We start from the raw sequence: 17,789 nt of genomic DNA, 5'->3' as shown, positions 1-17,789 counted from the left end.
CTAAGAAATAATGTGCGAGTATTTTGAACAGTCGAAAAGTTATAGTTAAGGTGCAAGGTTTACTCTTGTTACGGATCACCATAGGTAGGCAAATTGGACATCAGTAATGTGACTTCGAATGAAGGTTGTCGCCCGAAGTGTACCAGCTGCTGCTGACTCTTCGTTGACAAATGTGACAATATGATATGGACAATTAACCCAAGTATCATATTGAAATATCCAGCGCTTAGAGTAGAAGGTAGCAACCCTTACAAATAGGAACGGAAAATGGCTAATGATCAACTAGAGGTACTGATACAGTGTCACAACATCACTTTGGCTGGCCAAATGAGCGTCTGCCCATACCAATACTAGCCACGCATTCAAAAACCAAAAAAGACGTTTCAATAAAAAATATCGAACCAGTACGAACCAATGTTGAGGAGTTTCCAACCACTTAAAGAGCACATCATTTGGAATTAAGCATCGAACCACGCTCCAACGTACATTTAGAATCGATTTGAAGATGTATGTATAGAAAATCCAAATAGATCAATTTACTGCGACCTTTGTTCCCAAGACGACTGATTTCGAACAATGGCGATTGTGACTGACCATCCAGATCACCCGATTTAAGGTCACTAGACTATCAGAAGTCGCGTTATTTTAAGTCCAAGGCAGACTGAAAATCAGCTAACGACGTAAAATCGCGTCGTATGGCTAAACCTTGGCCAACGTGATGGAAAACGCCAAAAAAGCTTCATTTTGCCTTCAAGATCAAAGGTGACCATTAAAACGATATTATCTTCAAAAAGTAAATAAAATAAATGTGCTTAAATAATTTATTATCTAAATTAACAACAGAAATTTTCCTTTTTTTTTTGTGTTTTAGAAATACATAAATGTTTCCACTATAAATGGTCAAACCTGTATTCACTTTGCCAAATTGGCATCGTGAAAAGTAACTGTTTTATGTTTGTATGTTTCTTTCTGTATATTTAAATTATTTAGTATTGATTATATCCAATTAATCAACATTATGAACGTTTGTCTAAATTTCTCTTAAAAAAACCCCCGTAAGATGGCCTTTTTGCTTGTTAAAATTATATTTTTATAAAGTTTTCACACTCACAACTTTTTTCGCGTTCGAACTCTTCAAATGAACGATTGAATAACTGTGTGTATAAAGTTGTGCGTTTTTTCAATAAAAAAGTTTTGGACAATATGCATTTTCTTATTGGCGGATATCTTGGCAAACAAAATTTCTTCGGCTCAGAAAACTGACACGTGACGGCTTAAGCTTTGACGACGCTTCTGCTGAATGGTGCAACTTTTGACATCCTCGTAAACTACAGCTAACATTTAAAGAAACTCAATTAGATTTATAGTGGAAGAAAAACTTCGCCTCCAAGCATTGTCGTTCACATCTGTTGGCGAAAAGCAACAGGAACGACGAGGAATGCCACGCTTATATCAGTTTGGGGAAAAAGAAATCCATTATTTTTGCGTACAGTTTTGCGCAATTGGTGTAAAACTTTTTATGATCGATCTTTAGCTCCAAGGCGATGCTATGACTACTAACATGCCAGGTAATTTGATTTTATCCACTTTTTTTTTAAATCAAAAATGCCTGACCGGAATCAGCGAAACCAAAATTGCACGTAATTAATTGTTATAGTATCGGCACCATAAACATCATTCACAATTTCAGCGGCCTGGATTGCATTTTCGCATTTATCAAAGAAAAACCGTAAAATATCCCGAATTTTATCTTTGCTGACTTCCATTGTTAGCACCCTGTAACTCACAATTGAATGGAAGAAACAAAAAAAAATTACTTTGATAGCGAGCATAAATTTTAATTGTTTGATCCATACTTTACAAGATATCGATCTCACTACGGTCATCTACCGAGAAAATAATGTATTTTGATATGATTTGATGTGATTTTCAAAACAAGGTCCCGGACACGGTAACTGTCCACTAGGACGGAAAACTGTTGCCAGCTCTAAATTCACGTAAAAATAATCTCGATAATAAAGAACAAATTATTGCTGTTCCTAAATTGGATAGCTCGACAGGGAAGGGAACAGGCAGACGTAGTTTGGGATGCTATTACGAACTGGAACTTTGAAGACAAAGTGCAGATTCTCTGTTGTGATACTACTGCTTCTACCACAGGCTAGCTTGCCTAGAGAAAACCCAACAGCCCACAATAAACATTACATTGCACCCAAAGAAGAACTCTGTGGCCCACTTTTTGGTACGTTAATTAAGCTTTGATTTTGTTGTTTTATTTAGTTTGCTAACAGGTATAATTGATAACTGATCTATCTGTTTTAATTTCAGAGAAAAACATTGATGACTTCGTCTCTGTCAAAAGCAAGCTCCTATTTAATCGACTCCAGATTGGCGACAGCTTTCTGAACCAATGCCCCTCTTCGTGGTCAAATGATGATTCGTTTCTACAGGCTAAAAAGAAGCTGCTAGGACTGAAAGCAGTTAATGTTACGGCAGAAAGAGCGGTTAAGTTAATGCAAGACTTCCATGGTTTGATCACTGTTCATGAGGAGTAAAAACAATTTTTATTACGTTGCGTACAAGAACACAGAGAGGTATATCCCGACTGTAAAAAGCAAACTTTGAAAAGAAAATTCTATGATTGATGTCCCTTTTATAATAAAAGGGAAATAAATACGAAATATGTGTTTTATTTTTATTTATTTAATTAATTTAAAAATTCAATTGAACTTTTCTCTATTGTTAGCCTAAAGCTTTCCTATTAACTTTTAAACTTAAAGTTTGACATCAAGTCGGCACGGGTTAAAGACATCCGATCTCAATAATATTTTATTGTATATTTAAGTTTTGAGAGTCAAATGGAAAAAAATAAAGGGTATGCGTATTGAAATTCCGAAAAAAAAATTCCCCCTTGTAGCCTGGGACACCCTAGGGATAAAAATATAAAAAGCTCTCGCTACGAACCTAGACTCATACGCATTTTCGCATAATATTCTCTTCACCTCATTATTGGTTTTCTTGCACCATTTGCTCATCTATTGTACAAATCAGTTGTGTTGATCAAGAAAAGAATTTGTATGGCGACCCCACAGCTTACAGCATAAGCAAACTCATAGCTTAAAAAAACTTTCTCCATAAATAAAGCATAAAATGTAGCCAAAAAAAAAAACAACAATAGCTAAAAGCTGAATGAACCCTTCAGTTTTCAATTATTCCCGGAATTTCAACAGAAACGTTTATATAAGTATATACATACGAGTATATGTGTGTATGTAAGAGATTTCACATGCTCACACATTTTGCGCGAGTATTTTTCTACAAACAAACTCAAATCAAAAACGAAGAGGAAAGCACTCACCTCAAGGCACTTTTTAAGTAGGCAATCGATAGCTCCAAACATCTGCGATTCCACAATTGTAAATCATTGATGATGTTAACAACGACGATGATTTTGCCCGTACGATCGTAGCCGCCGGGTAAGTAGGCCGTACGCGTTTGCAGTGCGTTCAATACGTCCTCCTCCATGCCGTCGGTGGTGGAGGCGCTGATTGCTGTTGATTTGCTTCTCTTACAGCGATTATTTTTACAATTTTACTTTTAAGTATATACACCGTTTATATATACATATATATTGTATATATATATATATATATTTTATTTATTTATCTTTTATTGTTGTTATGTGCTTTATTTTTATGCATATTGAATAGCTTATAGCTGTGACTTTTATTCTGGGTAACATCATACATTTCACGCCGGTTCCCAGGCTAACCAAATGTTAAAATGTTGAATTCAGAAATGTGCACACTCAACAACCACGCCAGCCTCATCAGCCACGCCAGTTGAAGATACAACAGCACAGTTGTTGTGCCATTAAATGTTGCCAACGTCAATGTTGTTGACGTTGATTTTCCGGTCAACGACAATACGCGAAACGCTGGCTAACTGAAGCAGAAGAAAAGTTACAGCAAGAGCGATCAGTGCACCAGCTGCCACAAATTACCAGCATTCCATTGCTGAATACACTGCAACTTACATTGGCCGTCGATATGTATGCATGTTTTTTGCACTGTTCTTCACGGCTGCGGGAGTTGGTGGTTGTATTTTTGTTTTTATTGTAGCCAAGTGCGGCTAAATTTGGTAGCAGCAACAAATTCCACTAAGCAACTTTATTTACTCTTTTTCCAATATCTGCGACTATCTCTGTAATTTATGCGCGCATTTTTATTCCAGAATCCAGATTCCTGATTCAGCATCACTATGGCATCGTTAACTTTTTGTTGTCTGAGTTATGCTAGGTTTTGTACTCGTTGTTGTTGTGTTTATTAATTTCCTACACCAACACTGTATGTGGTTCCATATGGCGCATCCAGCAAAAGCTGTTTGGTTTGAGCTAGAAAATTCAAGTAATACAAGTTGAGTGGTGAACAAAAATGGGATTCATTAAAAAGAAGAAGAAAAGAAAAGAAAAAAAAATGAATATTGCATCTGACTATAAAAATACAAAAGAACAACAACAAAATGTGAGGAAAAAATATTTCAAAAAAACCAAAAACCCTGCCGTTAATGCGACAAAAAGTTTTATAAATATGCATAGGCCTATTTTCAGTTATACATTCATATATGCATGCGTATGTTAGTGTGCGTGTATGTACACATTTGTGCGCACGCAAGTCATCTTAGATACAGTTATGTACGTCGCTTGTTGCAATCGTCAGCAGCATTCGCATCGCACCCCAGATGCAGTCGCTTTGGCTGCGGCCTTTTAGCGCTGGTGTTGACATGAAACTCGTCTGACAAGTTGACTTCCACTGCACCGGCTGGCTTCAATGAAGAAATGTGCTCGGGCTCGCAACTGATTTCCATTTACTACTTTTTCCACTTGTTTATTGCTTTTATTGTTGTTTGCCATAGCTTTCTATTTTATAATCTAGCCATATGCACTTTTTGTTTTTATTTTTGGGAGTGAATGCAAATAGCATTTGACACATATATTTGGTTAATTGCTTTTTTACAACTTTTTCATTTTTGCCGTAGCAACGGTTGGTCGCGTGCACGAGTTGCCAGGTTGCAAGAAATTACCTACCGAGAGGATATAAAAATGGTCGTTTACTTGCAAAATTTAATATTGCGAGACGAATTTCCACAATTACAAGATTTGAAAATACGGGCATGAACCACCAATTGATGGAAAAGTTTTTTTATAAAGCGGTCGCTCCACGGCAGACAATGTCAAGCCACCGGGTGTATTTCTGTCATGAAAAAAAGCTGCTCACAAAAATCCAACTGCCGTTCGGAGGTGACGCAAAAGGGTAGATGTCTTATTCTAACATATACTATATATAATACATAACATAACATATACAGGGTGAATGATATGAAGTGTTACCAACTTCACACTGCCATTGTTCGTGAGCTCAGTCACCTATAATTGAATAAAATGTTTGTGTATCGCACTATAAAACGTTACAATGATACTGGTAGCATTGCAAAACGCTATGGAGGTGGACCAATAAAACCGCAACAACGTCAGAAATGGTTCGGAAAGTGAAGGCTCGACTTGAACGAAATCCACGTCGAAGTGGAAGAAAAATGGCCAAAGAACTGAAAATATCGCGAAACAGCATTCGACGCATATTGAAAAATGAACTCAAGGTCAAGGCTTACAAGTTCCAAAAAGCACACGATCTTTCACACCAGCAAAAAAAAGTTCGGTGCGAAAGAGCAAAGGAGTTGTTGCGCTTGCACGAACGTGGCGAATTTCCTAACATTGTGTTTTCTGATGAAAAAAATGTCCCCATTGAGCAGTTCATAAACACTCAAAACGATCGTGTTTACTTGACCGAACGCTCTCCAATCGTTTTTATCGAGCCTGGTGTCAAAGTGAATGCGACTTATTATCGGGAAAATGTTTTAGAAGCTGCTTTAGAATCGTGGACACGCAAACATTTCGGTCGTAGACCATGAACGGTCCACAAGGACTCGGCACCATCTCATAAAGCTCGTGTGAATCAAGAATGGTTAAAAAATCATGTTCCACACTTCATTTCGTCCACACAATGGCTATCGAATTCGCCAGACGTAAATCCGATGGACTATTCCATCTGGTCCATTTTGGAGAGCAAGGAGAGGACTACAAAATATGCCAGTATGGATGCGCTGAAAAAAGCGATTATACGAGAATGGGCCAAATTACCTCAAGATCACATTCGTGCAGCATGCAACTCATTTTTTCACCGTTGGAAGGTTATAGTCAAGACAAAAGGTGGTCATATCGAGCTAAAGTGAATATATGTTAAAATTGTAATCATTTTTGAACAGTTTTGTCTTTAAAATCAATAAAAACAAATTTCACACAAAAAAGTTATGATGTTTTGAATAGGTAACACTTCATATCATTCACTCTGTAAATCTTTGAATGCGGTTCAAGGTTGTAAAGCTTTTGCGATAGGAGTATTTAACGCATGCACCGTTTTAACGAAGCCAATATGAAAAGATTCAGAACGATGAAAAACACTTAATGGTATATTAAAATGAGTGCGTTCAAGGATAGAGACACAGTCTAAAGCCGCAGTGATAATATCATAAACAAAATTAATAAATAATGACCATTTCTTTCTCCTTATCTAAAGGCATTTTAAATTTATTAGCATAGACCTAGCACGTTATGGTATGGATCAGATCGCTAAAGTGTAACGAGCGAAGTACAGATTGCATAAAACCCCTTTGAATATTTTCCGTACGTTTAATATGGTAAAAAAGACAAGATCTCCATATAAATGAAATATACTCTAAGTTGAATCTAAAATAGATAATAAAAAGTAACTTTAAATTATATGTGTCTGAGAATTTGTTTCTGCGAATTAAAGCCAACAATGAATGCGACTTATAAACAATAAAGTTAGTATGGTCGACGAAAGTAAATTTACTATCACAAATTCTGTGAAAAATTTTGATATGCATATGGCGAGAACAAATTTGAAAAAAAAAGTTCTGTTATATCCTTTTGCTCGTTATTGCTACTCATAAAATATACTCAAAATCTGTGCTAAAACTTTTAAAGAAGCAAAGAATGTTTTTTCCTAGGTTTCAGCGTGGCCACCATCCAGCCTCCGAATAGTTTGGTGGGAAGTGTCCTGTAAAGCCGTTACGTTACATAAAGACCAGAGCAAAAATGTACCAGGAGGATGACTTAGAAGGTGTGATGAGGCAGTTGAGCAGTGCTTTCTTCAAAAGAGAGCGTTAAATATTCCAGCAAGATTCCGCTCTAGTGCACAAGGCAAAAACCACCCAGCAGTGGCCCAAAAACAATATTCCTGGGTTCATAGCCGCAGAAGATTGGTCGTCTGGAAGTCCACATCTGAATCCATTGGACTACAGTTTGTCGCCAGAATTGGAGTCCATGGCCTGTCGAAGATCTCACAGAAATTTGGAGAGACTCAAACAATTTTTGGTTCGAGCAGGGACGACAATATGCATAGAAACCGTGCGTACTGCACTAGCTGAATGGCCTAATTGTTTGAACGCTTGTGTAAGCAAATGATGGCCATTTCAAAATTAAAATTGTTTTTAATATTTATATAATTAAATAAAACTGATTCATTATAAGAACTTATGGCAGGACTAAGCTTATATGTAAATGGTGTGCGTCTTGATTTTGCTTCACAAATAGAGGGACCGTTAAGTCGACTACGACCGGTAAATGGTTTTATATGAGGAGATTTTTCATGGCAGAAATATACTCGGAGGCTTCCCATTGCCTACCAAAGGGCGATCGCTATAGAAAGAACTTTTTCCATCATCTATCATGCACGGATATTCGAACCTATGCCCATTACCCATACCCGTGAAGTCACGCACATTTGACAACGGCGGCCAACTACTCACAAATGTTTAATCTCGTGGTAAGATTTTAGATAAATAGTGGAAAAATTATGAGTTATTTTGAAAACTGTGCTGCGTTTTTTATAAGTGGGATATATATTTATTGATATTCAGCGATAACCGAAATTGAAGATTGTTAAGTCCTACCTAAAACATTTGTTTGTGAATCATGAGAACTCTCTATAATGGAGTAAACTTTTAGGTCGTCAGCAAATAGAAGAAATTTGGTAAACGAAAAGGAACTACTTTTATCATTTATGTACATAACGAGAAATAAAAGACCTAGTAAACTTCACAGGCGAAGCAATTTAAGAATGTGAAAGAGTGTTGTCAACATAAACATTAATTAAATAAGATTTTGTCCATTCAAGGAAAATAGATTGAAATCCTCTAGTGCAAATTATCTGGTTATTGAATGTGAAAGTCTGTCGAAAACTTTTAAAAAGTTGGTGTAAACAACATCTGTCCGAAATCCATCTTCAATCTCAGATACTTAATCTTCTGTAAAGGCGATACGGTTATAGACGGTGGAGTAAGCCCCGGCTGATTTGGTAAATTACGTTTTTTGGGGATTACTTACTTTCTGCAGGTCAATACACCCTATCTCACCACTCGGGTTGCTAGGGAGGCTAAAGGATTCACATAAAATTATCATACGAGAATACCCTAAAATTCGAAACTGACTACTACTGACTTTCCGTCTATTCTCCCATCCTATGTAGGAGGTATTGCGATCTTCTCATATCCTACTTGGTATTTAAATCAAGATTTTTTCATTTTATTGATATTGAAGAAGGAAAGCGGCATGAAGTACACAGAGGTTGCGAGGTTAGCGAAAGCCTGTTCGAGTACAGGTGAAATGCGTTGCCATGGCATTAAAGATTTTGCAGCATTTATTTAAAACTTTCGATGTACAACCGAATTAAAATATGTAGTTTTTTTTTTTTTTGTTTTTTGCTTCTAAAGAGGCTTAAATAAATCCATAATAAAACCATTAGGATAGGAAGCTTCTTTAGTACCTTAATTTTCACGAGCACCGCAATTAGCATTACATGCGTATAATTTTTTGTTTTGGCGCTGAAGATTTTTATGCATCGATATCTTTTGCAACAGACTTTTACTTAAAGATATGGACAAAATCTGGAGGCAGTACATTAGAGAAGTAAATCTGAGCAGCTAAGGGTAATTGATCGGTAGGAAAAAAGCATTTTCTCTGGCTTCTTTGCTTGGCCTAACTTCTGTCCGCCTGCTGGGTATGCAGCAGAAGAGGTGCTCTAAGTAGCGAAGATAGGACTTAGCAATATTTCTGAGAAAGGGATCAGAAATGTCACAGAGCATATGGAAATTGCAACGATATTCATAAGCAATCCTGTAGAGCAATTGCAATCCTGCAAGAAATTTCAAGAAGCCTATTTTAGATCGAGAGAACAGATAACCCATACATTCAATCACACTCGCAAATTTGATGCAAAGATGGTTCGCACCTTGCAGATGTTGGTAGCGGCGTTCAATCCTTAGTTACTAACTTTCTGTATGAAGTGTTTATTTATATTTGACTTTTAGCGGACACAAATTTACTATGAAAAAAACGAATTTGCATAAGTGGGATGCTGCTCAAAATCACACATAAACCTCTTGGCAAGCAGGCTATCACATTCCAGCTTCTGCAGCTCTGCAAAGTTTGCTCAAAACTATGCTGAAAACTTCGAGTTTTTCGAACCAGTATAAATCGCTGGGCTTCGAACAATTCTGAAGCACAAATTCTCAATTAGAGTCCGTGGCAAAGAGTTATTGTTAAAAAATGCACTTAGGCAATTAAGCGCCACTTGCTGGACTATTGCTAATCTCTAGAGATCTCCACACCCGGATCGGAGCATCAAAGCTCCCTCCAGTAGCTCAGATCTTTCAATAACGCTAGGGACACGAAATTGGCAAATAAAAATATTTTGCCATAAAACCACATCTGATTTTCCAACAACATATGACACAAAACCAGTTTAGTTTTCTGAGCTCTCTTGTCGGTTACTAGCCGCTAAATTCCAGTTTACTATATTACTCGTACTTACTGAACTTTATACACACATACATATGTATGTATATATATGTATATATTTTCGCATTTTAGCGAACTTGGCATGTGCGCCTAGACACACAATCATTCTAAATAGTAGGTATATGTTTGCAAGTAAGGTTTTTAGCCACTTACAGTTAAACGTACTTAAATGCAACATTGGACACCACAACCAAGCAACTAACAAACCTATTACAAGTGCTTAGCAATGAATACAACAAATCGTTGGTAAGTGAGTAAACAAGCAACTATGTATGTACGTTAAAGTGCGGCAGAATGAAATTGTGTATGAAACGGTGCAGCAGTAGCTCCAGGAGCACTTAACGGCTTTCAACCCGTCGAGCTGACCGCACAACCGAACGAACAAGCATACAATGAAACAAACAAACAAAAAAATAGCATACTAAACTGACAGCCCATAATCTTAAGCCAAAAACAAAAATAACTACCAACAACTGCATTTTAATTGAAGTCAAAGCGGCCCACTTAAACACCCTGACCGATAGCCACCAACCGATGGGTTGCCTGACTGTCTAATGCATGCCGGTTTGATTATGTCGTACTTCGCCGCATGTCCGACGAGTTCCAGCTCAACTAGCCTGGCACTGTTCTATTTTCCTACGTGATTTGTATATGTAAAATGGTATTCTGGGCATGCAACACAGAAAACGGGCTATACACCGAGCACACAAAAAGCGCAGCAATGCAACTAAATGCTGACGTGCATAAATATGTAACTGCTACATTCATATGTATGTATATATATACATATGTATAAAACGAAAATTTCAAAGCTTTAGTTAAATGTGTAATGAATTTTCTCTTGTAGTAGAAATTTGGGTTTGCTTGTCACTCGCATTTTGACATTTTTTCTTGTTATAGCAACTAGAAGTTACTCGTATCACTTTGCTATAGGTTAGTTAAAATGTATTGAAAACGGCACTTATTAATCAGAGGTCCGCCGTAGCCGAATGGATTGGTGCGTGACTACCATTCGGCATTCGGTGTACGTTGGTTCGAATCTCCGTGAAACACTAAGATGAAGAAAAAATTTTTTTTTATTAGCGGTCGTCCCTCGGCAGGCAATGACAAACCTCCGGGTTTCATTCTTTATTTAGAAACCATTTGAAGTTGACGTGTTTTACTGATTTTTTTTTACAATGCAAAGATGCGTATCCTCGGTCTTGGAAGGTTTATCAGCAACAGAATTTCATAAAACAATGGTGAAGGAGTTAAAGCAATCTGCTCCTTAATTTCAAACTATGAATCGATGTATTCCCGAGTCTGAAGGTAGTCGTGCAATCGATGAAGATGAACCAAATCCTGTGGGCGTTCAAAGAGTTCAACAACGACACCAAAATCATTGAGCAATTGTTTGTGAAGTTCCAAGCTTGACTAAACGTGAAATTACTAGTACCATAGGCAACTCATATAAATGACTACTCTATATTTTACATGAAGAGTTACTTATGGAAAAGCTGCGCAGGAAAGATTCAACAAAAAGCTATGTAACAGTATTTTGCACAGCTTCTGGAAGAATATTACAGAGCAGGCATACAATTATTGGAGGATTATTAGGAAAAGTATATTGAAACTGGGAGAGATTATATCGAATAAAACAAACTTCACATAATTTTATTTTCTCTTTCTTACTTTTCAACCAACAGGTAACGATTAGTAATGCTGATGGCGTCGCAAATTTCTTTGAAATTTAAAATTCATATTATAGAAATCGCTGTTAGAAAATGGTTTCTTCCAAGCTAAACAACAAGTATGGATTCGTTCGCAATTTGTTACCCATCACTACCAAAACAAACTCAGTAATCTTGCCATAAGTTCTGTTATTAGTTAAGTCTCAAAGATTGTTTGAGACTCTCCAAATTTCTGTGAGGTGTTCGACAGGCCATGCTCTCCAATTGTGGCCGCAAACAGTAATCCAACGAGTTCATATCTGAACTTCCAGACGGCCAATCTTCTGTGGCTACGAAGCCAGGAATATTGTTTTTTAGCCACTGCTGGGTGGTTTTTGTCTTAGGGGGCGTCAATAAATTACGTGAGGTGTTTTTTTCAATTTTCTGAACCTTCCTCCCCCCCTGGTGAGATGTCGTGAGATTTTATTCAACCCCCCCCCCCATCCCCCAATCTCACGTGAGATTTTTCAAAATGTGGGTTTCTTATGTAAACGCGTTGGATTGTTATTGTAAAAAGAAAAAAAAGTTGCTTCGTGCTTTTATTTACGACTAGTTAAGACTAGTAATCAATATTGCTGAGAGTTATAAGTGTAATAAAAATTTAACAATAGAAGACCTAAATCGTAACTACTACGATTAAAAAAAGAATATCTACTCTAATTCAGTCCATGGACCATTGGGACCAACATGTCCATATGATTTTCAGTAAAATCATGTGCTCCTTCAACTTCCTTCTAATCTAGCCACTCTAAGCCGTTGACGCTTGCGCACAGTAACTCATTAGCTCGTCTTGTGACAATCCGTGAGGGTCGCACTTTGCGCAACATACGCGCTTGCTTAGCTGGTGCAATGTGAGCTGCTCGCCTGTGCTCTGCAGCTCTTGTGATAGATGCGAAGTAAATACCGCATGTACTGTAGCATATTTTCTCTAAATCATCACGTATACTTGGGCAATAGAGATCAATAGGCGTGCTGATGAAGGCATTCAGCGGTTCAATCGGTACGCGTATTAGAAATGGAGCAAATGATTTTCGGTCATGTTCTTTAAAGTCCGGAATTGTCAAACGTCAACCTGAGTGATAGGGCGTTCGGCTCATAGTGGCGCGAAAACAGCCGACGGGCTACACTGTACCGCAAATTCAGATTAAATTGAGCTATTTGGTATAAAACAAATATGGTGGTTTGACAGTAGTAATGTATAACGTCGAAGTATGAATGAAATTATTTTCTTTTGAACGAATTAGTGAATGATCTTAATCATACTACGATTACGCTTGAGATTAAATCTTAAGCATGTATATTACAATTTTTTTGTTTCAATCAGAAAAAAATTGCGTGATATTTGCCGAGACCCCCCCCTCTCTCCAACGTAAGATTAGATGAGATTTGACTCGATTTTGCCGTTTTCTTTATTAAAAACTTTTTCAACAGTAAACATTTTCTGCTCTGTAAAAAGAATATGCTTGCATCTGTCGAATCTAATTTTCTGCAAGCGCGTTGTCAAAAGATGACCAGTTGAGCGACGGAAGACATTCATGTGAAGAACATCTCTAATTACTCTTGACATGGATCTGGTCGATACATTAATTTCTCTGAACATGGTTTTCTGCTTTCTAAGAGGATTTCTACGAATTATTTCTCGAATGACTTTTATGGCTGCACTGGTTCGAACTACGAGAGGACAAAAGCGAACAGTACGGCTTGATTATAAAATACGAAATTGTGTTATTTTATATTGTATTTCTGTCATGAAAAAGCTCCTCATAAAAAATTTCTCCCGTTCAGAATCGGCTTGAAACTGTTGGTCCCTCCATTTGTGGAATAACACCAAGACGCTCACCACAAATAGGAGGAGGAACTCGGTCAAACTTCCGAAAAAGGTGTGGAATGGAATCTAAAAAAAAAATCTTAAAAAAGATTCAAGTAAATAAATAAAGGCTCTTTCAAAAGACTCCCCTAAATGTTTTATTTTTAAATAAAACACGTAAAAATTTAGATATTTTCTGATTTCACTATTTAGCAGTTAGATGTGAAAAATGGTATCACTTAAATCTCCACCATGGATACGTCTACAGGCTGTCACGCCGGAATTATAATTTTCGAGTTAAGATCAGCAATCTCGATCCAAATTTAATGATTCACCTCACGAATCATTGTTGGCTTATTCACTTTACTTTTCAAAAAACACCAGTCTGGTCTGACAGTAATTTTTCTGTCCTCGACTGAAACAGTTTATTGACATTTTTTCACCAACCTTTAAATTGGCGACTCATTCGGACGATTATTTTCACCAAAAAATTATGAAATTTTGCGATGTGTTGTTCTTAAAGATCAACCATTTTATTTTTAAGTTTCAATAATTTTAACTCGTTGTTCGATCGTGTAAAATTGTACATCTGTCTACTTGATAAATGTCAAAGATGACTAAAACAAAAGTACAATCTAAGAATTATATATGTACTACTGACGTGTAGGCGTCACTTACGAAAGACCCTCTATATTTGCACTGTTTCAAAAAAAGAACAAATAAAATTTAATAATGGAAGTTATGAAAAAAATTAACTGCCTGACTACAACGAATATCTTTTAAAATGTATATCATAGCATTCCATGTATTCTGACCAGATTTGGTCATGCTGCGGCATCCATATAAATTCTGTAAGAGTGGGCAAAGAGGGAATGTAAAATGTGCAATGCACTTAGGGTGAGTTAATTCATATATAATAAAATAATTGCATAGATGTAATCTAATAAAAAACTAGTTTAATTCAAAATATGGAATTCATGAGTAGACAATTTTTTGAAGAACAAATCTTTCGGCCGGCAGGTCTATATTTTTTAAGGTGCGTCAAAGATTTCAAATTTTGGTTTATAGAAATATAAATTTTTATTTCTTTAATTTATTTAACAATCAATTAGTACAATAAGATCATGAACCGAACATGTATAGTACAACAAAGATAATAAGTGGAAAAAATAACAACAATAGACATAAAACGAGTGGAAATAATAAGAAACAATGTGATTGCATCCTTGACTTGGAGACAAATTTGTTGAGAGCAATACTCATATGGCGTAAAAAAATGAAAAAGTGATATAAATCGATTTCTAATAAAAGTATTCAATATTCTAAGACAGAATTTCACGAGAATAATTTTCATGCAACATTTTAACACGCTAGCTTCATTTCTTTACGGGGCGTTTTAAACGGTTTTGTAAGAAGAATCAAAAAAGTCCTATTTCTTATAAAATTTCCTGGCGTTTACTGGAGACGCAAAGGTCGTCAATTTAAGCGTTTACTCATAACTGACACAAATTTTTGGGCATACTCTATGATCCGAACGTACCGGGAATGTTTAAAAAAAAACAAAAACGAAATAAATTTCAGGCAAATTTATTTTATCTCTTTCAAAATATGACCCGTCTGAAGCAACACACATATGCCAACGTTTAACCCAGTTTTCTATGCACTCCTGGTAAGCCCACGAAGGGATGACCCTCAGCTCCTTCGTCGCATTCTCTTTGATCTCCTTTATCGACTGAAATCTCCTTCCACGAAGTGGTAACTTCAACTTGGGAAACAAAAGGAAGTCGCACGGGACCATATCAGGTGAATACCGTGCTTGCACGATGGTATTTACTTGGTGTTTGGCCAAATAATCTAGCACAATTTGGGCTCGGTGCGATGGCGCGTTATCATAATGCAAAATCCAAGAATTGTTTGCCCTCATTTCCGGCCGTTTGCGACGTACAGCATCCCTCAAATGATCCGATGGCGCTAAAAAGTGACAGATGTGTGTCTTACAGTCCTACCAACATAAGAACACAATGTGGACCGGTTCCCACGTGCGCGGTTCGTTTAAATTAAACATTCGCAGTACTTTTTGATTATAGGATATATACGTATTTTTTTTTTAAATTCACTCAATTTGACATTCTGTGTCAAAAAATCTGGATTGTGTAAGTGGTTATTAGAAAATTAAAAAATTGTAATTAAAAGCCTTAACCTTTGGAACACCCCTATCTCACCTACATACATATTTAGTTGATACCTCTGCGATCACTGGACAACAGACAGTTTTACAAGTGTATGCCAAGTAGATGGCCAGACGTTGATGAATTGTATTAGCAAAAACCGTAAATGATAAGAGCGAAATTCAGTTGGCAAAGTGGTTAAAGGCAAAATGGAATGTGCCAAGTAAATGTATTAAGTATGTGAGGAAAAGCGGACAATAGCCAGTCAGGTGCATTCGCAGTTGCAACTAATAGACCTTCCAAGCGGCGTTGCCGTTCGGCTGCAATTGTAGCCAAGATAATGCATTTAAAATGAAAGCTGTAGTGAAACATACTACAAAGCGATGAAATGCCGCATATCTCTCAACGATATGTCTGAGTTATTTCACCCAACTGTACTGCAGGACAGATGAATTAGCGAGCCTCGACACCAAACTGGCTGATGAGTAGCCATGTACGCAAGAGCCCACCTGCAGAATGGCACACCAAATGTGACTGGCTCTCAATGCTAAACGACAAAATCTGTGCTAAGAAACAATAAGGTTACTCTTAGCACGGGGCATTGTATATTAGGCACACAATGGTGACGCCTAGGAGAATGACTTCTGTAGAAGTTGTCTTGATGAAAAAAAGACGATTATGCACCAAGAATCTTCCAACATTTCTAAACGATTCTCAATTTAGGGAACAAGTTATCCACGCGGCGTGATCTATAATGGGCTATGAGCCCCAGTGTGTCCATAGTGGGGTACCGCTACAACCTAACCTAACCTGCCATGCAATATAAATTCTAAGATGGCTTTATTTTCATAGCTTCAAAAATTGCAGGCTATTGATTGCTTTTGGATAAAAATCAGTTCCATTAAAAATGGGCTCAGGTGATAAATGCTTCCCGATCTTACAAATTTCGTATTTCTTTAACCATCATTGCCTCACAGTTGTGCTCTCACACAGATAAACTGTTCATCTCTTAAATAAATAAAAATTATCGAAACAAACAAATTTGCAGTTAAAAACACATATACATAAATGTTTTTTTATTTAATATTTTATGTCTTATAAATGCTGGAAAATTATTAAAAGTTTAATGTTTTGTTTAAAACAACAACTGTTATTCTTTGAATAAAAGTAAAGCTTATAATATTCTCATCTATATATCAACCTCTATATATTGGGTTGAGGAATAATTTCATAGCACTTTTGCCGAAGACTTTTATTTAAACAAAACACAATAATTATATCAATAAGTTAATCAATTATATATTCGGCGTTGCTGTTTACAACCTCTTCCCACCTCTCGACCAATTTGTTGATGCCGTTCCGCCAAAAATCGAATGGTCCGGTGTCAAAGAAGTTCTTGAGACAGTCTTTAAGGACTTTCTTGTTATCGAAGGTAACGCCCGTCATATGGTTTGACAGGGAGTGGGAAAGATGGTAATCGATCGGTGCAAGGTCCGGAGAATACGGCGTATGCTGAAGGACCTCCCATTCGAGCTCTTGAAGTGCGGCTTTAACAACTTGCGCAACATGGGGCCTGGAGTTGTCGTGAAGGAGTATGGTTTGACCATGTTCACGTGGTGTAGCTGTACAATTTAGAGCTCCTTGTTGACCGTAACATTGTTTTCGAGCATTTCCCAGTGAACCATGCCCTGGAAGTCTTACCAAACACATATCTCTGACCTTCTTTGGATGAAGATCCGGCTTGACTCTCGGATTTAGCGTATCTCCTGGAGATACCCAAGCCTTTCTTTACTTCATATTGAACTATAGGCACCGTTTCTCATCTCCCGTGACAATTCGATACTAAAAGCGCTTTTTATACCCGCGTCTGGCTCGATGGCGGACGAGAAGCTGAGAAGCAATTAGAAGACGACTTTCTTTGTTTTTTTCGTTGAGCTCGTGAGGCGCCAAGGCTCCCAATTTTTCGGCAAATTCCATTGAATAGAGCTGATTGAGAATCATATTAAAATCGCAGTTTATTTCGCATTCATTTTCGCCAATTCGCGACTGGGTTGGCGATCGTCTTCCTTCAAAAGTGATTTTCGATGAAGAACGAATTCAGAAGGCCTTCTGCTGCGAGACGTGTTATCGATGTCAAAGTCGCCATGCTTGAACTTTGCAAACCATTT

The 17,789-nt window shown here is 37.1% G+C and overlaps 1 protein-coding gene across 1 annotated transcript in view; it reads right to left on the bottom strand.

The window, feature by feature from the left end:
- Positions 1-17,789, bottom strand: part of LOC128859648 (SEC14 domain and spectrin repeat-containing protein 1) — a 74,901-nt gene that overhangs the window by 44,061 nt on the left and 13,051 nt on the right. Inside the window, exon 2 of the mRNA XM_054096619.1 lies at positions 3,359-4,393. Coding sequence (XP_053952594.1) covers positions 3,359-3,525 — 167 coding nt within the window. The 5' untranslated portion in view covers positions 3,526-4,393. The remainder of the gene's footprint in view (positions 1-3,358; positions 4,394-17,789) is intronic.

Source organism: Anastrepha ludens, chromosome 4, assembly GCF_028408465.1.
Source record: "Anastrepha ludens isolate Willacy chromosome 4, idAnaLude1.1, whole genome shotgun sequence".
NCBI lineage: Eukaryota > Metazoa > Arthropoda > Insecta > Diptera > Tephritidae > Anastrepha > Anastrepha ludens.
The sequence above is the reverse complement of the archived record's forward strand: the minus strand, read 5'-3'. Positions and strand labels throughout refer to the sequence as shown.